Here is a 26,038-nt window from a genome sequence, read left to right on the forward strand (position 1 = left end):
ATAGTCACATATGGCTAGTGGCAAACATACTGAATACCACAGCAGATAATGTACCTTAATCTGTTACATATATTGCAAAATTTTCTCCTGGTTTCTCCCAGTTCATTTTCTTTCCAAATTATACCTTTTATTTTGATATAGATTGAGGCTCATGAGAAGTTGCAAACTATAGATAATACCAGGAGTTCTCACGAACACTTCCTCAAGCTTCCCCTAATGATGCCTTATGTCATCACAGTACTTTATTAAAGCTAGGAAACCGACATTGGTACGACACTATTAACTCGGGCATAGACCTCACTCAGATTTCGCCAGTTTGTACATGCACTCTTTTTTGGGGGGTGGCAGTAATGCATATAGTCTCATCTAGAGAAATTTTGTCTCATCTAGAGAAATTTTGTCTCATCTAGATTGGAGTGTCCACACACAGAAATTCTCTCATGTTACATCCTTCCCCTGGGTCTGTGTTCACTGTCTTCTAACTCATAGAGGTGGTGCTTGGATGGTGCCTGGAATTTTCTTCTGAGCTGTAGACCTCCTAATTTTCCAGCCCAACTGCCCTTATTTTAAGATGCTGGACAGCAAGTTGCCATTTCTGCTCACCACGCAAAGTTAAAAAGAGGGACCTTTAGATTCCTTCCAGTTTTCCTCTTTTTCTGTGAGGCACATGAGCCTTCCTCAGGATGTGGAACAAATGAGGCCTCAACACACATTTTGCAAGGCACCCAAGAACCCCCAGCAGTGTCTTTTCTCTTTTCTCCAAGCATGGGTTTATGGTGGCAAAAGGTAATAATCATTACAGAACCTAAGGAGAGCGTCTAGGTCTTGGTGAGCTGCCCCGAGCCAGCGAAGGTCACACTTTGACAGAAACGTGGGCGAATTCCTTTCTCCTGCAGTGGATACTAATGATGTCATGGTCACTGCATCAAGTTGTTTCAAGCTTATTTATACATCCCCTCCCTGGAGGGACACATGACACCCAAATAACCACAGAAAGAATGTTGGTCAGGAACCGGAAATGAAGGGGACTGTTTCTATGCCCAACCTCAAAAACAAAAACAAAAACCCAACAACTAAACAACAATAACAACAACAAAAACCAAAAACATCCCTAAAAATCCAAAACCCAAAACCAAAAACTGCAGCAGGGAGCAGCAAGTCTGTGTCACGAGGTTATGCAGCCACGACACCTGGCTGCCTATTGGAGGGTTCAGGCAACTCCTGGCATCCACATTTCCAAGAAGGAGAGACTCCATGTAACTCCATAAATTTTGTTAACTGAAGTTGAACATGAGGGGATCCAACATTCTAGAAATTCATGATACTTTACATTAAATGATAAAGCTACACCACTGTCCTGAGCTGGAAAAACATGGGAAGTACTTTGTCCTTTCCCTCTGCTCTGAGAGCAGAACACTTGCCATATCCCACATGGTACCAGATGAGACCGCATCACTACGGAGTGTCTGCTAGGTGCGGGCCCAAGATGCAGCTCTTCCAAGTTGTACTTGTTTTTTTTAAATTCCCTTGATTGGTGGTTCTCAGCCCCAGCTAACCTTAGAATTACCTGGAGGGACTTTACAAATTCCTGTGCTCAAGCCCACTCCAAGACCAATTGAATCAATACTTCTTTGGAAGCTTCCCAGATTATTTCAAGAAGAGTTGAGAGCCATTGTCCTAGATGGACATCCATCCATCCATCCAAAAATTATTTGTCGAGCACCAACTATGTGCCAGACAGCGCTCTCCATCACCCTCATGGAGCTTACATTCTGGTGAAGACCAAAAATAAGTAAACGTGTTAATAAACAAGATGATAGCCGAACATTATTAAGGCAAGAATAATGGGGTGCAGGGAGGGAGCGGTCACTGAGGTGGTGGTAGGCAGACTGACATGTGAAGACTTGAGAAGGGGTCAGACCTGCAAAGAGTTGGGGGTGGGGAAGAGGAAGGCTGGCAGAGAAGATAGCATGTGCAAAGGCCTAGGGGTAGGAAATAACTTTCTTACTGAAGGTATTTAAGAAAACCCAGAAGGAAATGTAGGAATGAAGGAGGGAGGAGAGAGAGAGAGAGAGAGAGAGAGATGAGAAGAGGCTAGGGGTAAACCAGGGGCTATGTTAGCTACAATAATAATTATGGCAAAATAATAGTTAATATTCACAAGGTACCTACTTTGTGCCAGGTCCTGGACTAACCATTTATGCCATCATATAACTGAATCTTCACCATGATCCTCATGGGGGTTAAAAATTGTATCCACTGAGAAAACTGAGACTCAGAGACAGGGAAGCAGATAATGTGTCTGCTTTCAAAGGCAGCTTTCTAGGGGGGCTACAAACATCACCAAATGATAGGAAGTTGATCGACAAAGCTCTTATGATAACTATGTCTTTATGTCCATAAGAGCCTAAGAGCTAGATTTAATACACTGTTGATAACCCAGCTTCACGTAGCAGACCTGATTCTAATTTAATAAAAACTTGGCCACTGATGTGAAAAATAGGCAAATATGCCTCTAATCTGTGCTCCTGATCTCCCTGTCAAAAATGTGTTGGTTTTCTTTATTCTTGTCTACCACCAAACGTGCCAGAAATCCCACGTTCACCCTCAAACAAAATTAGCCGCCAAACACAAAATAATAACAATGGAAGACATAGTCAGTTGTTGTTTTTATATTTTGGTTACCTGGTCATAATGCATTAAATGAGTTAATACATGTAAAATGCTTTGAGCAGCGCTTGGTAAATAGCGCCAGTAAGTGTTAGCTATTACATTGATATTATTATTATTATTATACCATATGCTGATTGACGAAGATGAAAACAAATGAGCTATTAAATGCACTTTGGTGTGCTCCACATTCCCGTGCCCAATTGCTCTTCCTTATGATTATGTCTACTGTTAAGAAAAAAAAAGATCTGGGGGGCATCTGGGTGGCTCAGTGGGTTAAAGCCTCTGCCTTCAGCTCAGGTCATGGTCCCAGGGTTCTGGGATCGAGCCCTGCATCAGGCTCTCTGCTCAGTGGGGAGCCTGTTTCCCTTCCTCTCTCTCTGCCTACCTCTTTGCCTACTTGTGATCTCTGGCTGTCCAATAAATAAATAATATCTTAAAAAAAAAAGAAAAGAAAAAAAGACCTGGGTAAAAACCAAGTCCTCTTCCCCTTTGGTAGGGCATAGAAGGCACATTTCTGTTACCTGGGATGGGTAAGCAGTGAAGCTTTAGCAGCCAGTGACACCACAGTGGGAAGTAGCTTTTCTGGAAAGTTCTTGTTGTCTGATAATGCCATAAGAGAAGAGAACATAAATCACTTGTGTGGGGGGATGGGATGGGATCCCCTAGAGACCTTAGTTGGGAGACCCTAGCGACCTTGGCTGGAAACCTGTCCTTGGCTCCCCATTGCCCTGGGAGACAGACGCATGTTCTTAATCATGGCCTTCCAAGTCCTGCAGGGGCTGATCTTTGCCTGCCTCTCCATCCCATTTGGAGCCTTCATCCTTGCTCCACCTCCCTCTTTCCAAACTGCCCCCCCCATCTTTGTCCTGGTCATTTCCTTTGCTGGAAGCCCTCTTTCCTTGATGTCTTATGCGACCAGGGTCTGTTCATTCTTCTGGTCTTGGCTTTCATGTCTCCTTCCTCAAGGCAGCCTTCTCAGGTCACCCCATCTTCAGTAGGTTCCCTGACCTACGTGCTGACTCAGTCTGCATCTGTTTCCTTCATGGCCTCCTCTCGATGCGACTCGGTCATTTTACTCTGTTGCTGATGGACTCATTGAGTGTTTGACTCCGTCACCGGACTCGAGCTCCATGAGGGTGGGCGCCATGTCTCTTTCTACTCATCATCCTTTTTCCAGTGCCTGGTGGAGGGTCTGACACTTAGTATGCCTTTACTTCCCTTATATGAGGTTGAATCGACAGAAAAGCAAACCAGTAACACAAACGGTGCAAGTAGACATTGAAATGAAGCCATTGGCCAACTTAACATTCTGACCAAGGTGACCAACCACGCATTTTGGTACTGATGGAACAGAGGGTAAACTGTGTCATCTAACTTCTGTGTCAGAGTTCTGAAGGGTGGGCTTCTGCCTTAGGCAGACATGGGTTTGCTGTGTGAATGACCAGAATAAGGAATTTTTGGCTTGAGTTCAAGCGCTCATGAAGGAAATTCGGCTGCTTTCACTTCATAAGCCAGAGTCACTGACAATTTTTCACTTAAATGGAGTTCCCTCCCCCCAGTACTTGTCCATGGGTATGTGAATTGTGCTATGCCTCATTTTATTGCAGACAATAGATATTTGGATCTTTAATACCGTAGTAGCTGACCTCAAAGGAAAATAAGGCCTTGTAGGGATGGCTCTGAGTCTCAGTTTTCCTCATTTGTAAAATGGGGATAATAATGTCTACAGCACAGGCTGATTGTGAGGCTTAATTGAGATAATGCCTGTGAAGGGCCCAGCCTTACCTCATTTAATCTTGAAAATAATGCTGTGGGGCACCTGGGTGGCTCAGTGGGTTAAGCCTCTGCCTTTGGGTCAGGTCATGGTTTCAGGGTCCTGGGATCAAGGCCCGCATTGGACTTTCTGCTCAGCGGGGAGCCTCTTCCCCCTCTCTCACTGCCTGCCTCTCTGCCTGCTTGTGCTCTCTTTCTGTCAAATAAATAAATAAAATCTTAAAAAAAAAAGAAAAAAGAAAATAATGTGGATAGATCTGCACTAACATTCCCATTGTATAGGTGGGAAAACCAAGGCTCAGAGAAGTTAGGTGAAAGGGCAGAGCTGGATTTCAAACTGGAGTTGAGTGAAGATCCCAAACCATTAGTATCTGCCCTTGACTCTGTTGCCAATTCTTGTTGGGGTAAAGAGAAAGGCTACAAGCAAAAAAAAAAAAAAAAAAAAAAGTTCTCATTGGAAACTCTGAAACACATAGACCCCCCCCCCAAACAAGGGTCACAAAGCAAGTGAAATAAACATGGGCCAGAGAGCCTATTACAGAGGAGACAATATGCTGCTTACATATCAGATAAGGGACTTCTATCCAGAATATACAAAGAACTCTTACAGCTCAGCAACAAAAAGACAAAGAACCCAATTAAAAATGGCAAAGGATCTGAACAGACATTTCTCCAAACAAGATATACAGGTGGCCAATAAGGATATGAAAAGATGCTCAATATCATTTGTCATTAAGGAGCTACAAACCGAAACCATAAGATACCCACTAGGATGGCTAGAATACAGAAGACAGACAAGGGCACTGGGGAGGGGGGCACTCAGTTGGTTAAGTGTCCGACTCTTGATTTTGGCTCAGGTCAGCATCTCAGGGTCTTGGGATGAGCCCCGTGTCAGGCTCTGCCCTCAGTGGGGAGTCTACGTGTCCCTCTCCCTCTGTCCCCTCCCCCACCTACACTCTCTTTCTCTAAAACAAATAAAATTTAAAAAAACTTAAAACTTAAAAAAACTTAAAAAAATTTTTAAATGTTAAAAATTTTAAAAAACTTAAAAAAAAAAAAAGAAAGAAAAGTTTTATTGAAGAGGTAGAGACATTGGAGCCCTCCAGCATGAAGCCATAAAACAGCATAGCTGCTTTGGAAACAGCCTGGCAGTTTCTAAAAAAGTTAACGTAGAGTTACGGTATGACTCAGCAGTTCCACTCCTAAGTATATACCCAAGAGAAGTGAAAACATACACACAAAAGAACTTGTCCACGAACATTCACAGAGCGTTCCTGATACAGCCAAAAAATGGAATCAACCCAGTGTCCATCCACAAGTGAATGGAGAAACAAAATAGGGTCTTTTCATACAATGGAATATTACTTGGCTTTAAAAAGAGGCTGAACCTGAAAAACATTATGCTAAGTGAAAGAAGCCAGACATAAAAGATCATAGAATGTACAATTCCGTTCATACGCAACATCTAGAATAGGTCAGTCCATAGCTACAGAAAGTCAGTTCATGGTTGCCAGGGCTTAGGGGGAAGAGACATGGCGAATGAATGCTAATGGGTATGGAATTTTCTTTATGGAATTTCTTTCAATAAATGAAAATTTATTGGAATTAAATCCTGGTAATGATTGTACAACTTTGTGAGTATACTAAAAATCACTTGAATTGTACACTTTTTTTTTTCTTTTAAGAAGGAAGGCCTGGGGACGCCTGGGTGGCTCAGTTGGTTGAGCAGCTGCCTTCAGCTCAGGTCATGATCCCAGCGTCCTGGGATCGAGTCCCACATCGGGCTCCTTGCTCCGTGGGGAGCCTGCTTCTCCCTCTGCCTCTGCCTACCACTCTGTCTGCCTGTGCTCGCTCGCTCTCTAACAAATAAATAAATTAAAAAAAAAAAATTTAAAAAAAAAAAAAAAAAAAGAAGGAAGGCCTGGTGACAGAGCTTTTGCGCCTCAAGGATTCCAGGCGACCAATGATGGAGGCCAGAGAAGTTGGCGGTGTCAGGCAAGAGATAATGTGAGGGCTCAGGAGCTGCTCGGGAGGTGTATTTGGTGTTTACCCCAGGGTCCCCTAGAAGCAGCTGCCAGGCCCTGCTGGTGTTAACAGTGGGCGCATTACAGTTTTGTGTGAACACGTGAGAAGCACCTCTCAGAAATACAGAAAGGAATTTTGCGGGGGGTGACATAGCGGAGAGGGGCAAGAACAAGTGAAGCCTGGGCTGTTGTTTGGTCATGTGTTTGTATTCACAGGTCATGAACGCCTAGGGAAACTGGGACCCAGGCAAAAATGGGTATTGCTTCCTCAGTGACCAAATTAGTTCTGAGTGATCGTTCTAATTTGGAATGAAGGCTGAAGTAAAAGTAAACCAATAATTTGGTCCCACATATGGGAGCAATTTGGCTTGAGGCCGAGGCACAGTAATGATCTGTGAAGAGGTGTTGTGTGACCTCCCACCCCAACCCGAGTAACAGAAGCCCTAGCTTTCCATTTTGTGGCCTATTCTGGGATTCCTTCCTGGGGGAGTTAGGTCCATTTTAAGTGGATGACCAAGATATCCTCGCGTATGTCCCTGCATTATACCATGCTTACTCTGCCCCCAGGGCCTTTGCACTGCCTGGCTCTGCCCGGATTTTCCCATGGCTGGCTTGATTTCATCCTTCAGCCAACCATCCTTTTCTAAAGCAGAATCTCTTTTCCACCACCTGCCGCCACTGGTCCTACTCTGTCATACTTCCCTGTTTATTCTCTTCACAGTGAGAATAAACTCTTCACAGTTCTTTCTCTTACCAGTCTCTGAAATGATCTTGTTTATGTGCTAGCCTGTGTATGGTCTGTCTTCTTCCACTAAGACAAGTTCCTAGAGAGCCAAGACCTTGACTGTCTCATTCAACAAGCAAGGGAAGGCTGTGGTTGTCCTGTGCCCAGTTTGGGTCCGTTTGGCTGTGGATCTGAAGCCATATTCTGCAAACAGACCATCTGTTTGTTTCCTGTGTCTTCTTTCTTTTTTTTTTTTAAAGATTTTATTTATGTATTTGTCAGAGAGAGTGAGCACAGGCAGACAGAGAGGCAGGCAGAGGCAGAGGGAGAAGCAGGCTCCCCGCTGAGCAAGGAGCCCGATGTGGGACTCGATCCCAGGATGCTGGGATCATGACCTGAGCCGAAGGCAGCCGCTCAACCAACTGAGCCACCCAGGCGTCCCTCCTGTGTCTTATTTCTTAACCGGTTCAGAAATCTTGAGGGGAAGTGGGGTTAATTCACTGACCCAGCATGTAGGTCTCTTCTAATCAGAGAACCAGTTAGCCCACAGATGCCCCAAATGTCAGCTGTATTAAGGGTCACCATAATGTCTGGCACATAGTATTCAAACATTGTTGAATGAGTGAATGAATTTGAGAGAACTGCCCCCCGCTTCCTACCCTTGACAAGTGGCCAGAGGTTTCCCACGTGCTGTGGCATCTCCTCCAAGGGGGACCAGGCGTATTTGAGTGATGTTTCTTTGTGTTGGCCTAAAGCTCTCTTCTCCCATCTGAATTCCTTTTCCTAGCTTTTCTCTTTGAAACTCAGAGCTACGTGCTGCCCAGCCAGCTTCCTGCCATGGCGGCCAGGACCAAGGATGCTGTAACTGGAAGAAAAGCCTGGTGACCCGGGCTTTCTCTGTCTTTGGCCATACAGGTGTCTATTTGCCACTCGCCCTGCCTCTTCTGTTTTCCTTCTCATTGAAAATGGATTTTGGACTTTGTTACAATCAGGCACAAATGTGGAAGGGACTATCTGGGGGCTCGTGGGATGTTGAAGTGAATGAAGACATTCTCGCCAGAGTCCCTTTCTTTTTGTTGGTAGATACCTGAGAAAGAGTGGCACAAGGGGAGATACTGTGAGCCACGTGACCTCTAAAAGCATGAAGAACTTTACCTCAGGAGCATCAGGTACCCTCTCTGTGGTTGAGGGACGGAACAAAAAAGTGGACTTCACTATGGAAAATAGTATGGTATTTAAAATTTTTGTTTGCTATGGTTTGATCTATTAAATTGCCCATACTGAAATCCTAATTTTAGAACATGTTCTCTTCTCTATAAGACATGTCTTCTTTTGGGGTACCTGCGTGGCTCAGTCAGTTAAGTGTCTGCCTTTGGCTCAGGTCATGATCTCAGGGTCCTGGGATCGAGTCCCGTATTGGGCTCCCTGCTCAGCGGGGAGTCTGTTTCTCCCTCTGCCTCTGCCCCTCCCCTGGCTTGTTCTTGTGCTCAGGCGCTCTCTCTATCTATCTCAAATAAATAAATAAATAAATCTTGAAAAAAAGATTTTCTTCTTCTCTCAAAACCATCCTCCTCTTCACCATCCCTATATCTCTAGTACGTATTTGGGCAGTGGGAAGTGAGGTTACCTCTCTGTCTGTCTGTGTGTGTGTATCTCTCTGTGCCTCTCTGTTTCTGTCTGTCTCTCTCTCTCTCACACACAGACTCACATACCTATACAGACTTAACATTAATGCCTGAGCACAGCCTCAGATACTTTTGTTCAGCTGTAAGAACTCTTTATATAGATCAGCACTGTCTTAGATGCCTAACTCCTCCGTAGCAAGGCTCCCATCAAAGCAGCTTGATAGACCCGGGCCCTTTAGTAACAAAGTCTGAGCTTTCAGCTGACTTTGGGATTTCTCGTTTTGATTTTGCTTGCTCCTAAGTTTCTGTGCCTAAAGGTAGTGCTGGGAGTTCAGAGATGGGGCTTGCAGACCACGAGGCACAATTCCTTGCCGTCATCCTTCATTCATTCATGCCTGTCTTTCTCCTTCTTGTGTTTCTGGGCTGTGCCTCTCCATAAATATCTTCAAGGACAAGTGGGGATTGTCCTTTTGCCTATCATTAAAACCAAAACACTAGAGAGGACTTCTGCCAGACTTGATTGAGAGCATTATATGATGCTTCCTCTATTGGTGGGGCAGATCTATTAAAAGGAAAAGCTTTCAGAACATCAAACCTGTATTCCTATCAAAGGGTGAGGCATAGCCACCTGATCATAATCCTTAACAGACTAGACTCTAAACTCCATGGGGGTAAGGACTGTCGTGTCTGATTTTATCTACTAGGGTCACCTTTCTTTCTTTTCTTTTTTAAAAAAAAATTCCAGTATAATTAACATACAGTGTTATATTAGTTTCAGGTGTACAATACAGTGATTCAACATTGCTATACATTACTCTGTGTCACCTTTCCAAGCTTTGCTTCTTCATGGGTAAATGGGGCAGACGTCTCTCTTGCATACTTCCCTGAGAGTTTGCAAGGAAAAAGTGAAATTGTGTCCATATTAAAATGTTTCAAGAAGTAAGGACATGTGGACAAATATGATGATGATGGTGATGATGTTGATAATGGCAATACCACACTACCAAAATTATCCAGAACAAAGAACAAATGAAGTTATTAGAAGAGGGCATTAAATACAGAAAGTCTCCTTCATTGGAGGGGAATAGGACATACACAGAGTAAAGGAAAGGGAAAGGTGACTTTCTGAATTTCACCCACAGAAAAAGAGAATGAGGGAGGAAGAGCATGAACAGAAGTTCGGCTAGGGAGACCCATTAAAAATACTTGTGTTGTTTACCCTTATTTGGGGCGCCTGGGTAGCTCAGTGGGTTAAAGCCTCTGCCTTTGGTTCAGGTCATGATCCCAGGGTCCTGGGATTGAGCCGCGCATCGGGCTCTCTGCTCAGCGGGGAGCCTGCTTCCTCCTCTCTCTCTCTCTCTCTCTCTCTGCCTGCTTCTCTGCCTACTTGTGATCTCTGTGTGTCAAATAAATAAAATCTTAAAAAAACCCAAAAACTTCTGTTGGAAGAAAGCAGGGAGAGGTAGGTCTATAACGTGAGAATGTTAGGGATGGAGCTCCTTGCCATAGCTCCATATCAACATGTCTCAATCCATTAAGACCGAGAACCACAATCATTAAGAATGGTAATAACCAAAGTGTGCTTTGTGGTGTGTTAGCCTTAGGATCAAAGGATCCCGGGTGATATGCTAAATAAATGCTCTGTGTTATACTGTTCCCCTGAAGAGCCACAAGGCACAGCGTTTGGCCAAAGTTTCAAGAAATCCTAAAGGAAAGGGAGCAGTTTACTTTTGCTTAACTTAGCATTTGACTTCTCAATTTCATCACCTTCTGTCCCACCCCTTTTTTGGCAAAACTTTGTAACATTGGGCAGAACCAGTCGTCTGAGAAGCCTGGTGTTGGAAAGTCTGGCTTCTTGAACTTGTGGTACCTGGACGTTTTCAGGTATGCTCAGGCTCACACTCTGAAGGCATCACATTTCTGGAAAAGTAGCTCTGAACTGAAGAGTGTCATCCAACCCGTGGACTAGCACATGGAGAAGAGAGACCAGTTTCCAAACACGGACCCATTGGGTGGCAGCGTGAGGATGTTGGTGAGCTCTAGACCAGCCTGGAAAGTTATCGTCAGGAACAAAGACTGGCTAACCTCTCAGCAACCTGTGGCTTTAGTCTGGGTCTCCTGGGTATTTTTCAAAAAACTTTTGGCAGAAATGCAGAACACAGCTAGGAAGGGAGGGGAATCCTCAGAGATAAAGGTAGGAACAAACTTGGGCCTCTATAGCCATTCGTTCATTCATTCATTCATTCAATCATTCATTCATTCAACATGTTTCTTATTGACCATGTGCTCAACATTGTGCCAGGTGATGAGGCCCGCAGTTCTACCTCAAGGAGTTCACATACACAAATTTGTGCAAGGAAGTAAAGGTCCCCTGAGAGAAATCTGTTCAGAATATAATGGGCACAACACTGGGTAAGGGCAAGCAAGAAAGGCCTCATGGAGGAGGTGACTTTCCAGCTGAGTTTTGAAAGAGGCATGAAATTTGCATTTAACAAGATCCTCAAGTGGTTAAAGTTTGTGAAGCATTGTTCTGGGGGTATGAGTCCTCCTACCTGGTCTCCTCTTGATAATTATTTGCAGGTTTCCACCAAGGTTATCATTAAAATTCATACATTATAAGTGAGAAATAATTTGCTTACTAATTAATGATGAACTGCACCTCATCCATGGCCCCGTATTGCCAGCTCATTTAATAGCTGCTGTTGTTATCTGGGCAGTGTTTGATGACTTTGGGAGACAGATTCTGGCTGGACTTTTTTCCTTTTCCTTTATTTATTTATTTATTTATTTATTTATTAATTTATTATAAAGATTTTTTAAAAAATTATTTGACAGAGAGAGAGAGAGAGAGATCACAAGTAGGCAGAGAGGCAGGCAGAGAGAGAGGGGGAAGCAGCAGGGAGCCCAATGCGGGGCTCGATCCCAGGACCCTGAGATCATGACCAGAGCCGAAGGCAGAGGCTTAACCCACTCAGTCACCCAGGTGCCCCATCCTTTTCCTTTAAAAAAAAAAAAAAAACTGTCATGGAATTTTTTAAACGTGAAAAAAGTCAGCAAAATAATATAATGACTCCTCGTGTTCCCGTAGCCCAGTTTCACTATCTATTAGCAGCCAATCTTGTTTTATCTATATTTCCCACATTAGCTTATGACATAGCCATTATATCATTTTATTAGTAAATTAAAATGGTATTTAAAATGCGTTTTCTGGGGCACCTGGGTTGTTCAGCCAGTTAAGCGTCTGACCCTCGATTTTGGTTATTATCTCAGGGTCATGAGATCAAGCCCTGTGTTGGGCTCTGTCTCTGCTGAGGCGCTGAGCATGGAGCCTGCTTGAGATTCTCTCTCCCTCTGCCCCTGCCCCTCTCCCCCATGCTTGTGTGTACATGCGGTCTCGCTCGCTCTCTAAAAAAGTAAAAGCCAGGTGGTGGGTATTATGGAGGGCACGTATTGCATGGAGTACTGGGTGTGGTGCAAAACAATGAATTCTGGGGGCACCTGGGTGGCTCAGTGGGTTAAAGCCTCTGCCTTCGGCTCAGGTCATGATCTCAGGGTCCTGGGATAGAGCCCCACATTGGGCTCTCTACTCAGCTGGGAGCCTGCTTCCCCCTCCCTCTCTGCCTGCTTACCTCTCTGCCTACTTGTGATCTCTCTGTTCTTTAAATAAATAAATAAAATCTTTAAAAAACCCAAAACAATGAATTCTGTTAACGCTTAAAGAAATAAAAAAAAATTTTTTAAAGTAAAAAATAAATAAAAGAAAACATATTTTCTTTCAGGCAAACTGAGAAAGAGATTCTTAACTATAGAGAACACAGTGATGGTTACTGGAAGGGAGGTGGGTGGGGGAATGGGGGAAATGGGTGATAGGGAATAAGGGAGGCACTTGTAACGAGCACCAGGTGTTGTATGGCAGTGTTGAATCACTAGAGTCTACACCGTGTATGTTAACTAACTGGGATTTACATAGGAACTTGAAAGGGGGAAAAAAGGTATTTTTTTTTAATAGGAACACACAGATTAATATCTTGAAATAGATTTAGTCTCTACCTGGGACTAGAAGGACTCCTACAGCAGTTTAAATTCTAGATTCCCAAATAACAAATGTCAGTGGCCACCCTCTGCCATGTAGTAGTCAAGAAAGCAGCAGCAGCTTGGATGATATGCGCATCTAGAAAATCGGCACATGTCTCTAACAGAAATTTCCAACAGTGGCATACTTCAGGTAAGGTCTTTATCATCTGGAACCATTTTAATACTCATCAGAGCTTCATGTACAGAATTTCATAAGAGATAAATCACAAGGGAGGCATGGGCGCCTGGGTGGCTCAATGGGTTAAAGTCTCTGCCTTCAGCTCAGGTCATGATTTCAGGGTCCTCGGATGGAGCCCTGCATCAGGCTCTCTGCTTAGCAGGGAGCCTGCTTCCCCCCCCCCCCCCCTTTGCCTGCCTCTCTGCCTACTTGTGATCTCTGTCTGTCAAATAAACAAATAAAATATTTAAAAAAAAGAGAGAGATAAATCACAAGGGTCCATAGTATTAATACCCCGTTTCTGCACTGATGGTCCTGTGGGAAGAGCTGGAGAGGGTTAAGAGAAGTCACATTGAGAGACCCAATGAGCCACGACATGTAGGGCTCCAACTTGTGAGCAGAGTGAAATCTCCTGGGTTAGCTGCCTGGGCCGAGAGCTGTGATTTCCAAGTTCTGCCTCAGTCACAAAAAAACCCATAAGAACAATAACAACAACAACAACCCCCCCCCCCCAAAACTCCCCTTTAAACTTAATTGAAGTCCACGTGAAATATAGTTTTGATGGATGAGCAGACCCCAGTGGAGCCTGGGTCGGATGGAAAGAAGAGTCGGTTTGGTTTGTCTTTCATCCTGTGGACATTACTTTCTTTTTGACCACAGACCTTGTTTTCTAGAGCAGGGGTGGTCAGGCACAGGGCGGGGCTGTAGCTTACTGTGCCAGCCCATGACCAGATAATGGATTTTGACAGTGGCTTTCAGACCACTGATCCATTATCCACTGGATCCTCTGCAGGTTTACGAGACCCATTGCCTTGTTTTGAGGAGGACTTCTCTTCGCCTCTTTTCTGTGTTGGACCTTTTTTGCTGGATCCTGTGTCCTTCTCTTCCTTGATTTACTGCTGTGTTTTGGGGGAGCACATCCTCCCATAACTTTCTGAGGAAAGGTAGATGGCAGGTAGTTTTTTGTTGCTGTTGTTGTTTGGATTTTTTTTTTTTAAATCTTGATTATCTGAAAATGTCTTTATTCTTTTCTCTCCCAAGACTAATTGCTCAGATGGGTCTAAATGGAGATTGGAAATAATTTTCCATTTGGATTTTGAAGTCATTGTTCCACTGCTGAACTTTCAGCGTTTCTGGGGCAATTGGGTGGCTCAGTTGTAAGCGTCTGCCTTTGGCTCAGGTCACGATCCCAGGGTCCTGGGATCGAGCCCCGCATCAGGCTCCCTATTCGGTGGGAAGCCTGCTTCTCCCTTTCCCACTCTGCCTGCTTGTGTTTACTCTCTTGATGTCCCTCTTTTTGTCAAATAAATAAAATCTTAAAAAAAAATTTCAGCATTACTGATGAGAATTCCAAAGCCATTATGAATGCATCCATGGCATGTTTTTTTCTTATAAGTTTGTAGGATTCAAGAGAAATTTTACCCTTAAATATCTGAAATTGCACCATGTTGTGCTTTAGTACACATATAATTTCATTCATTTTATTGGATATCAGGGATTCTTGCAATCTGGAAACTCAAGCATTCTGTTCCAGACTTTTTTCCTGTATTATTTATTTAACAATTTCCTCCCTTCAGTTTTCTTTGTCTGTTTGGATTTTCTTGACCTTTTTTTTTTTTTTTTTTAGATTTTATTTATTTGACAGACAGAGATCACAAGAAGGCAGAGAGGCAGGCAGAGAGAGAGGAGGAAGCAGGTTCCCTGCCAAGCAGAGAGCCCGATGGGGCTTGATCCCAGGACCCTGAGATCATGACCTGAGCCGAAGGCAGAGGCTTTAACCCACTGAGCTACCCAGGCACCCCTCTTTTTTCTTTTTAAAAAGATTTTTATTTATTCACTTGAGACAGGCAGATACAGAGAAAGGGAGAGCATGGGCAGGGGAGGAGGAAGAGGGAGAAGCAGACTCCCCACTGAGGTGGGAGCCTGATGTGGGTCTCAGTCCCAGGACCCTGAGACTATGACCTGGGCCAAAGGCAGACGCTTTACCATGCTTTGCCATCTAGGTGCCCCTTTTATGAACTTTCTGATTAGATGTTGGATTTCTGGGAACAATTCTCAAATTTTCTTGATTATTTCTATCTTTTGGGGGAGGAAAATTTCCTTCCTCATTTTTTGAAATGTGGTAAGATATATATGACATAAAATTTACTATATTAACTGTTTTTTAAGGGCACAGTTCGTGACGTTAAGTACACTCACACTGTTGTGCAACCATAACCACCATCTGTCTCCAGAACTTTCCATCTCCCCACGTCTAGACATTGTACCCATTAAACAATAACTCCACATTCCCCTCTGTCTCTAGCCACTAACAATCACTGTCTCCTTTCTGTCTCTATCAATGTGACTACTCTAGGTGCCTCACGTAAGTGGAATAATATATTTGTCCCTTTGTGGCTGGCGTCTTTCACTTAGCATAATGTCTTCAAGGGTTAAATTGTAGCATGTGTCAGACTTTCCTTTCTTTGAAAGGCTGAATAGTATTCCATTGTATGTGTACGCCATATTTTATTTATCCATTCTTCTGCTGATAGACATTTGAGTTGCTTCCACATTTTCCATCTCTTTTGATTTTTGTGTTACTTCCTTGAGCTTCCCTCAACGTTGACTTCTAATCTGTCTGCTGGTTTGTTTTTTTTAAATCAACCCTCATTTTTTAATTCCCAAGATCTCTGTTCTGCTTCTCTGATTTATTTTTTTCCCAGTCTGTTCTGTTTTTGTGGACACCATCATCATCATGTTCATCAGCTACCCTTAACTTTTCTTCTGCTTTTGGCATTATTTATCTCCTTACACTTAATTTCTTCTGTAAACCACAGGCCTGTTAATTCAGAAGAATTTCTCAAACATCTGATAACCTCCCACTGCTTGTTCCTATTTGAAAGTAAGACATTGAAAAACTTCTTGGAAGTTCTGTGGATGAGGATGGGGCTTGTCAACAGATGGGCAACGTGTATGATCGGGTGGGGCTTTCATCATTTCTCTGGAGAATTTCTACATGTTTGTGTCTGTATGTTTTTTTCTTTTGGTGTGGTCACCTTGTTGGAGAGAAATTCTCCAGTCTCCTGCCTGGATGCCAGGGTCAAGGTACAAAGTGGGGACAGGGGCTAGAGCTTTCTTGTTCAATGATACTTTGACTTTATCCTCAGCTGTGCCTCGTATCTGGTGCCACTCTGTTTAATCTCACCAGACAACAAATCTCCTTCCTCTGTTAGGTGCCTACCGCAGGGGCTGGCTGATGATCTCTGGTAGTAATAACTTCTTTTTTTTTTAAATTTTTATTTATTTTTAGCGTAACAGTATTCATTGTTTTTTTACCACACCCAGTGCTCCATGCAATCTGTGCCCTCCCTAATACCCACCACCTGGTTCCCCCAACCTCCCACCCTCCACCCCTTCAAAACCCTCAGGTTGTTTTTCAGAGTCCATAGTCTCTCATGGTTCACCTCCCCTTCCAATTTCCCTCAACTCCCTTCTCCTCTCCATCTACGATTGTCCTCTATATTGTTTGTTATGCTCCACAAATAAGTGAAACCATATAATACTTGACTCTTTCTGCTTGACTTATTTCACTCAGCATAATCTCTTCTAGTCCTGTCCATGTTGCTACAAAAGTTGGGTATTCGTCCTTTCTGATGGAGGCATAATACTCCATAGTGTATATGGACTTCTTAAACAGACTTTCAAAGACTCCTCCACTCTTCAACCCTACTCTTTATTCCTAGCGTCAAAGGTGATATCATCAATTGGTATCTCCAATTTCTGAGCCTTTCTAGAGTTTTCAGGGTAAATGGACTTTATTTTTGGACCCTCCTTCTGCAGGATTTCAATTTCAGTATTATCTACTCTATAAGGTCAAGTCAATGCTCAGCTAACCATTTTCCATGTTCCAAGATGTTGTCACCTCTCTCCTCTCTTCACCTGTTCTCCTAATATGTCCTTGGGTGTTTGTACTCTTTCAGATTCACTTACTATCATTTTAAGTGGTTGCAGAAGGGAGTGGAGAAAAATAGGCCTGCTCCATATTCCTTGTTTATTTGTACACATCCCAGTTTAGCATTAATATTTACTTTTAGGCTGCAACAATTATTTATTCCTGTGACACATTTTCTTGTCATTGCTTTTGATCTTACTGAATTTTCTGGTCTCAATAAAAAGAGGAAAATTGCCACTGGAAAAGGCAATGGCTTGTATCCCTGAAATATACACATCATTGTCATCTCCATCATCACCACCATCATCATCTCCATCATTGCCATCATCATACTTAGTGAATTCTAGCGACGTCCTAGGCAATGGGATGAAAACATTTATCATTCAGTCTCCAAGGCTGTACTTCAGTAGGTACTATCATGACCCCCGTTTGCAGGGTTGAAAAACCAAGCCTCAGAAAGATTGAGTCAGTGGCATGAAATCACAAATAACAGATGGCAGAAAAGGATTTGAACCCCAGTGCTTGGTATCTAGACAGGTTCTATAAGTGCGAAGGAAAAGTTGTTCTGATGAAAGAAGGCTTATAGATTATCCAGTCCAAAGTCATTCGCTATTTTGTATCCACACTTAGGGTGACCAGATTGGTTCAGCTGTGCAGATGATTGTATCATGACCTCCTTAAGAATGGAGGCTCAGCGTGGACTCAACTTCAGTCTCTTGAGTCAGGTAGCAAATTCCATGTACACATCCAACAGACAGTGAACTCAATCTAAAATTGCCAATACTCCTGCAATTTGCTTAGAACTTTTCTCCTTCTCATCTAAGAGCGCAGAAAACTTGTTGATCTTATTTACCCCTTGATAGAGCTAAGAGAGTATGTCAATGTCTGGGATAGAGTCTGGCGTATAGTAGGTGCTCAGTAAATATTTGTTGAATGAACCAACATTCTTTCTTTGAATCAAAAGCCATATGGAAATTATGGAGTTCCTTTCAGATGGAATAAACAGAGTTAACCAGGGAGCATGGGGAATGAGGCTTGAAAGCCAGGCTGAGCTCTACTTTCTAAGCCATGTGCCCTGGTGGAGGGCTGCATCTGTGTGGAGAAGGGATGCCATTTTCGAATTCCCTGAACATGTGATATGGGCTAGAAGTGGCCCAGCCTGGGGAGAAGTTCTTGAGATACCCATCCCTGAAATTGAGTAGAGTTTAAGTACACTTTTAATAGAGAGGCAAAGACTTCCGTGTCTCTGCCACTGGCAATGCTCTACCCACCAGAGTTCCAATACAGCAAGCTATGTTGTACCAATTCTCAACTGTAGGGCACTGACTGCCCGGCAACCTGCAGGACTTCCCTACCTCCACACGGGATGGCGGAAAGACCATAGATGCCCACAGTTGGAAGAATGTTCTTCTCTGACGTATATTTCTCAAAGTAGTTTTCTTATTCCCCAGCATCTACTCCAACTTGGTAATTTATAGAAGTCTTCTCTGGCTTGGCTTAATAAATAAAGATCTCATTGTTTTGAGATTGCTGGTTCTTTTTACAGTTCTGGGAACTAGTTGTTTTGAGCCTTATCAGTATTTCCCATACAGTCATGTTTATATCACTCTGCATTCCTTTGCAGTGTTTCTTGCTTGGGGTGTTGTTGATGTCTGGGGGAGGTCCATTCTCCACTGGGGGACAGACTCCAGCATTGCAAGACATTAGTACTCTTTGCCCTTTCCAACAAATGCCAGTAGGGCCCCAAGGCACTGTGACACAAAGATGCTCCCCAACATTTTTAAACACCTCTATGGGGAATGGCACCACACTGAGCAGTGGTGTGCCTGACTTCACCACAAATTATAGGTAAGTCAGACTTGAAAAGAGACACCACAAGACACTGTAGGCAAGCCGTACAGCTGTCAGGATTGGTCCACCCCCTTCCTTCTACACACACCCTTCCTCTTCCTCTTTATTCTTTGGATTTTGGAATCTTTATCATGAAACGTGTCAAGCCCAGATCTGTGTAGTGTCAGTGGGAAAACACCTTAGAGGGTGGGTGATGGGGAAGGTGTGGGAAGCTCTTCAGAATTTGGGTTTCACTTATTTGATGATCTTTTTGTTTTCATATGTGACATATGTTGTTCCCAGGCTCCAAATCTATCCATCTGTGCAAAGATTATTGCACATACCTCGCACGATGCTGGGAGCTGGACATGCTTTATCCTGTTCCATCTTTCTGACAGTTTTGCTCAACTAAAAATGCTTTTCACATTCCTATTTTCTAGATGAAGAAACCAAGGCTTTAAGAAGGTGTGAAACTTGGCCTCTAGTCAACTTTCCAAGTCCAGTGTCTGTGTTCCGGCGTGAGGGCGATGTCTTGCTATGAAACTGTTGGAAAAGTCTTAAGGGAGGAAATGGGGAGGAGGGTGGTCAGAAAAAAGAGGTTTCCATTCAAAGCATGTACCAGTCTTGTCCCACCAGACACACCAAGTGGCATCATTAGTATCCAACCTGTCACCACCAGCTGGAGTGTTAGCTCATCTCAGATCAATGAAGGAAAAAGCCTTTGCAGGCAGTTTTATAATTGGCCATAAGAAAGGGGCAAACTGGCTGCTGATTCATTAATAAATCAGGATAGAGTGTGGGCACCAGTTCCAGCCAGAGTGTCTGCTGCTGCTGCCTGGAGAATTTGGCTGCAGCATCCTCTCCAGCTTTGCTGCAGAAAACCCAAGACCGGATATCTCTGGTGAGGAAGGAAGAGAGGAAACTGGCTGGCTGGTCCTCAGCAACCCGATACCAAGGTTTTCCTGGCTCCAGTCTGTGGAACAGCGCAGCAGGAGTGAAGCAGACGTCATGATCCATTAACACCATTCATTCACTCACACTTGCAGTCATTTCGTGTATTTATGGAGTATCTGCCACCTGCCAGATTCTCTCCTAGGTGCCGAAGATACAGCAACAAAAAACACCCACAAATACTCCTACCCTCATAGGGCTTATACTCTAAGGAGGGCACATAGACAGTAAGTATATTAAGAAATAAAACAATCTATCTCATGAAGAGGAGTGCTCTAGGCGGAAAACCGCAAGAGCAGGGGGAGTAGAGCTTGTAGGGATTTTGATTGGAAACCAGCATCAGGGAAGGCCTCGGGAAGTGACATTTGAGTAAAGATCTAATAATAACATCATCCTGAACACCGTGTCAAGCGTTTTACAATCATTAATACAACAACCTCAAGAAACCGTGGCTATGATTCTTCCCGTTTTACAGCCAAAAAGACTGAAGAGAGACGCAGTGATTTCCAGAGACCATACAGCTAGTCGGCGGTCGGAACTGGGGTTTGAACCCAGGCAGTCGGAACGGAAGCGGCGGCGCGCTTGAATGTTCGTGCGGACAGACGGGGTTTGGGAAAGGGACGGTTGCGCGTACAAATGAGGTCGTTGCACCTATGAAGCAAATATGGTGCCACCCGTGGGCAAGTGTGGGCGGACTTGAATGGGGGAAGGGGACAGTGACTCTCGATCTTCCCTGAGCCGAATCGGACTCTCTCGGTCTGTGACTGGGGAGGGAGATCGCGGCAAGGGTTGTCCCGGGACAGCGCCGGTCGGAACCTTACCCCGCCGCCACCCCCGGGGACAGCTGCTCCAGTCAATAAGGCGAGGGCCTCGCGGGCCCATGCCGCCCTCCTGGTGGGGTTCGTCCGGGAGTTCCTACCGGGGCTGAAGGAGGCCGCGGAGCCGAGCTCTGGGAGGGCGGACTGAACAGCAGCAGCCGCTACTCCGGAGAGGCGCGCGGTTCGGAAGGCGGACGCGCTCAGGGCGCGCCCAGTCGCCAGTGCGTTAGCGGGAGCGCCCTGGGCGCGGGACTGAGCGGTGGAGGGGAGCCTGGGAGCCCTTGGGGGACGCCAAGAAAGGCGGAGATAGGGTCCGCGCGCTGCAAACGAGGGAAGAACTACAACGTGCTGGCGCAGAAAGAGTAAAAGAGAGGCCCGGGCGCACGTTGCTGGTGAGAGGGGCAAAACGGGCGCTCGAGAAAAGCCTGGAGAGCGAGCGGGCGCGCCGGAAAGAAGGGGCCGAAGGGTTGCCGGAGATGCCAAGGAGGGAGCTGGCGTAAAGAGAAGTAAGAAGGAGCTGTCGCCCCGGAGAACGGGGTTGCCTAAGAAGGCATGGGACCAGGATCAAGGAGAGGGCGTTGGAAATCGCTTGGGGACCCCCAGAAAGTGGCCGGGGCGGCGCCCTGGGTTCAGCAGAGCAAAGACTGTATGCTAAAAGGGTGCCTCGCGCTGGAGAGGGGGATCCCCGCGCGCGGCACTGAGGGGGCCATGGAACCCGTGCACTCAGAGAAAGGGGCGGGCTTTTGCCTGCAAGGGAGGCGCACTTTGAGCTTCTAGAAAAGCAGGTTGAGAAGAACCGGACCAGTGCCTACGAATGTCAGAGGAGGCAGGCAGGGAAAGAAGCCGCAGAGTCCACGGAAGAACTCCCCGGGTTGGGCAGAGCGCACGATGGGTGCTGGAAGGAGGTGGAAAGCCGGCCTGGGAGAGGCTGGATCGGGGCTCTGGGCGCCACGGGCAGCGCAGAGGAGGCGCTGGTGGTTGAGGGCAGAGTGCTAAGAGCCTGAGACAAGTGAGGAGGAGGCGCAAAGGACCGAAAACCCGGGGTGCGGCGGGCAGCGCGTAAGGGAGCGGTGGAGAGCGCGCTGGGTCCCCGGCACTCTGGCAACGCCTCCCAGGTCTTCCCTCCCTGGCTGCTCCAGGTCCTCATTCACTCACCATGATGGAGAAGACGAAAGCCACGATGTTGATGGGGTACGCGGGGCAAAAACACGAGACGATGGCGAGCCACAAGTAGTTCTTGGGCATGGGCATGTCCTCCTCGGTCTTGTCATCCTCCGTGTTGGCCTCTGGACTGCTGTCCAGAGCCCTCTTGAAGTCTGCGCTGGGGTCGTACTGAGACATGGGCGAGGCCGGCGGCACAGGGTGGGCAGAGCAGCACAGTGTCTGCACGGTCTGGGACTGAGGCTGCCGGCTCCTGGTGAGGCTCTGAAAAGCCAGTGGCTCAGGGCTCAAGGGAGACGTGACCTCACCTCTCCTGCGTCCTCCGAGTGCACTCGCCCGGGCTGAGGGACCTGGGCCAAGAGCTTCAGCACAAGAGGGAGGGAGGGAACAAGGGAATGAGGGGAGGCCTCCGGGAGGAGAGGGAGCCAGCCGGCCTGAGAAACAGGGGAAAGGCACTCCTTGAAGGACACACCCAGAGACCATCAGACAGGCGCACAGACTCACTCTAAGCCCAAACTAAAAGGAGGCTTAGGGCGGGGGAGAACGAAGGTCCTTTACATTGCACACTGGCCAGCCTGCAGTCTCAAGGTGACCAGCTCATCTTTTCAAGCCACTGAGTTTGAATTCATTATGGGTAACAGAAGGCATCCCAGCTCCATGCAAGTGGCCATGGACTGACTACTTCCCCTTGACTAACAGTTTGCCCCCTCCCCACATCCAGCCCCTCCTCAGACTTTGAACCCTAAGCTCCAGGAATTTCTCTTTCCCTGGCAGGTGGGCAGGGAGCAAGGTGCTAAGCTTTGGGCCCAACCCTCTGTGCCCTGCACAGGGGTCCTCTGGAGACACCGGCTCCCCCCCCCGCCCCTCCCCCAGTATAGACAGCCAGTAGCGGCCAGTCTGGGTTTGGTCCACTTTTCCCCAAGTGTACAAACAAGGAACCCTCTCCTCTCCACTTTTCCACCTACAAAGCCCCTGGAGGGAGAAGCAGGTAGATCTGGCTGGTGTACACAACCCAGGTGATAATTGGGATGGGAAGAAGACATAAGGGTCTATTTCGGCAACCAGCGCGAGGAGAGCAATTATATCGCTAAGCAATTCATGAGAGTGGGTATGGACCAGAACTGAGGCTCCAAACCCAGACAGAGATGGGAATTTGTCACGTTTGAGTTGAACGACATCAAGGAAGTCCCTTCCCCTCAATGAGCTCCAGTTCCTTCATCTGAAAAAAAAAAAAAAAAAAAAAAAGCAGATAACAGGAATCCCTTCCTCATAGGGGACATTGTGAACACTATAAAATTGCAGATCAAACCAGGTGAATCTAAGTGCTCTGACCACGTTAGTTTTTATGAGGAAGCTATTTCCCCAAAGTATAGTCATTATGCAGTATCTCAGACCCAGTATCCCTTGGTGCAAATATGTCCCCTAAAATCCCAATATTCTGAGCTGGCAGGGCCACAGAGAAATACAAAGTAATTTTATGATGCATAGTTTCAAGAATAGTTGCTCACATCATGATGCAGCAGAAGTATTAATCATCTGCTTGACTTTCTCAGAATGTGAACTGATTTTCTGGGATGCTCTCACTTCTGATGGGGCCATCCTGATTCTGTTACCTGCCTCCCTCATTGGACGGCAGACTGTTTGAGAAAGGGGAACCTCTTACTCATCTTTGTATCAGCACCGGGTACTGTGCCTGGTACAAAGTCCGTGCTTAGTATGTGAACACATAAAGACGAAATAGTGTCTTCTCCCCCATTTTGGTTGGTTAATCAAGTGGGAATAAGCCAAAGGATTAGATCTATGGAGTTCTCAACCAAGCCTTTGTTTTGGCTCTTCCCTCTGCCTGGGGTGCTGTTCTTTTGGACCGCCATGTGGCTGTTCCTTCTTGGTTCTCAGCTATCAGCTCTGTCACTTCCTCAGAGAGAGATCTTCTCTTTATATTTATTTAGTGTAGGTCCCCATAGTAATTACATTTCACCAGATCCGTGCCTAGCAGAGAGCCCGATGCGGGGCTCGATTCCAGGACTCTGGGATCATGACCTGAGCCAAAGGTGGAGGCTTTAACCCACTGAGCCACCCAGGCGCCCCTCAGCAGTTTTTTTTTAATAACATGTATCATTATTGTAATTTGTTTTCTTATGTGTTCACGATCAGTTCTTTATCTACACCTTAAGCTTTGTAACCTGTTCAGAGCTGTATCTTTAGTACTTGGAGTTTTTCTGGCACATAATAGGAATGCAAGAAACATTTCTTGGATGAATGGGTCAGAATTACCTGTGAGTACTGCAAAAATGATTTCCAGATCTTAACCGAGACCTACTCGAACTGGAATCTCCCAGGGTGATATCCCAGAAACCTGTATTTTTAATGTCTGAGAAATCTGTATTTTTAGAACATTCCCTAGTGGTTTTGACACAGTGGACATTTTCTCCAATCTCACTACTATTTCTAGTTCTTAGGACCAAGTGCTGGGTCCTTAGTTAGGAGATCCCCTCTGGCTCTTCAAACTCAGCATGCCGACAGTAAAACATCTGCCGCCAAGAAGCTGCTTCTCAAGGCTTGGTCCTTAGCTAAGTCCTGTCCACTCCTCCAACCTTCTGTCCTACTAATTCTCTCCTCTCACTATGCTTCAGTTACAAAGGTGTTTTTTTCCTCTCTGTTCTCAAATGCACCTAGCCTTTTCCCACCTCAAGTTCTTGCACCTACTCCTTCTTCTTCCTGGAAGGCTTCCCCTCTTCTCTACCTGGTGGATCCTTTCCATCTTTCAGGACTCATCACCTCATGTGTTACCTCCTGAGAGAGTCCTTCTCTGACCATCTAAAGTATGCTCCTCTTTTTAAAAACATTTTTTAAAAGATTTTATTTATTTATTTATTTATTTATTTGTTAGTTAGAGAGAGAGAACAGCAGGCAGAGGGAGAAGCAGGATCCCCACTGAGTAGGGAGCCCCCCCCCCGCCCCCGGGACTCTGTCCCAGGACCCTGGGATCATGACCTGAGCCGAAGGTAGACTCTTAACCAACTGAGCCAACCAGGCGTCCTAAAGTATGGTCCTCTTATTCTCCATCCCATTACCTTCTTTATTTCCTTCATCACGGTTATCACAACCAGAAACTTTGTTTATTGTTTGTTGTCTGTCTTCCCCACTAGAAGGTAAACTCACAAACGCAGAGATCTCTTCCCCTTCTGTTTCGCTGCCGTGTCTTCTGCGCCTAGAACAGTGCCTGGTCCCTGGTAGGTGCTCTGTAGACATTCGTTGAATTAATGAACTGTGCATTTAGTCATCTTAGTTGGGAACTCTTCTCTTTACTTCAGCCTCTACATCAATGATCCATCAAACCCTACTGATTGGATAGCATACATGAGTCTTTACTCCGTCCTCACTTTCCCTTCCCCAAGGCTAGTGTTACCACTACGGTTCTTATCAACAGCGCAAAGGCCCAACAGGTGCTGTCTGAGCCATATTTGTGGTCTGGGGCTGGTGAATTTAGTTGGCCTGGCTAAACCCAAGGTTTGGGTACCAAATGGAATTTTGCTGATTCAAGGTTATGAACTGTACCACTCTTGCCAACCCACTTGTGCCATCCAGGGAAATACAAAAGAAGGGATTGTTGACTTTGCCAGGAAAACAGCCCTCCAACATTGGTCCAACACTCCAGAATCACCAAAATTTACTGAGTACCTACTGTCGTCATTCCCCAGATGCATCAGCTCATTTAGTTCCTACAGCACGCTGGGGCACCTGGGTGGCTCAGTGGGTTCAGTGTCTGCCTTGGGCTCAGGTCATGATCCTGGGGTCCTGGGATGGAGCCACCCCTCCTCCATGTTCTCAGCAGGGAGTCTGCTTCTCCCACTCCCTCTGCTCCTTCCCCTTCTCATGTTCTCACTCACGGGCTCTCTCTCTCAAATAAATTAATTAAATCTCTTTAAGAAAATAATAATTCCTACAGCACCATTTGTGAGGTAGGTGGAGAGGTTTCCCTTGTGCAAATGAGGGAACCTGTGACCAGATAGGTGAAGGGACTTACACTAGGTCTCACAGCCAAATGGAGGTGCTGGGATTTAAACCAGATCTAAGATCCTTGCTCAGCTAGCAGGTCCAGGCCAGAGAGTTCTGTGGACATCTCTGAAGTTTGCTGGAGTTATTATATTCCACCCAGAGAAGGTGGATTAATTGCTGTTGACTTGTCTGAAACGTTGCAGTGAAATTGCAAACACTTGAAATATTTACAATTAAATTGAAAAGCAAGTGCCCACACCAGAAAGTGTAATGT

The 26,038-nt window shown here is 45.5% G+C and overlaps 1 protein-coding gene across 3 annotated transcripts in view; it reads right to left on the reverse strand.

Moving 5' to 3' along the window:
* The window catches only part of TMEM233 (transmembrane protein 233), a 39,001-nt gene extending 16,750 nt beyond the window's left edge, over window positions 1–22,251 (reverse strand). For 2 of the 3 annotated variants that reach the window (XM_080821953.1, XM_080821954.1), the window contains exon 1: window positions 21,760–21,998. In XM_080821953.1, the coding sequence (XP_080678079.1) occupies window positions 21,760–21,945 (186 nt within the window). In that variant the 5' untranslated portion in view covers window positions 21,946–21,998. Of the gene's footprint in view, window positions 1–21,759 lie in introns of all 3 variants that reach the window. The other variant, XM_080821952.1, reaches the window with a different exon arrangement.
* Between the last annotated feature and the right edge of the window lie 3,787 nt (window positions 22,252–26,038).

This window comes from Martes martes, assembly GCF_963455335.1.
Source record: "Martes martes genome assembly, chromosome: 13".
NCBI classification, from domain to species: domain Eukaryota; kingdom Metazoa; phylum Chordata; class Mammalia; order Carnivora; family Mustelidae; genus Martes; species Martes martes.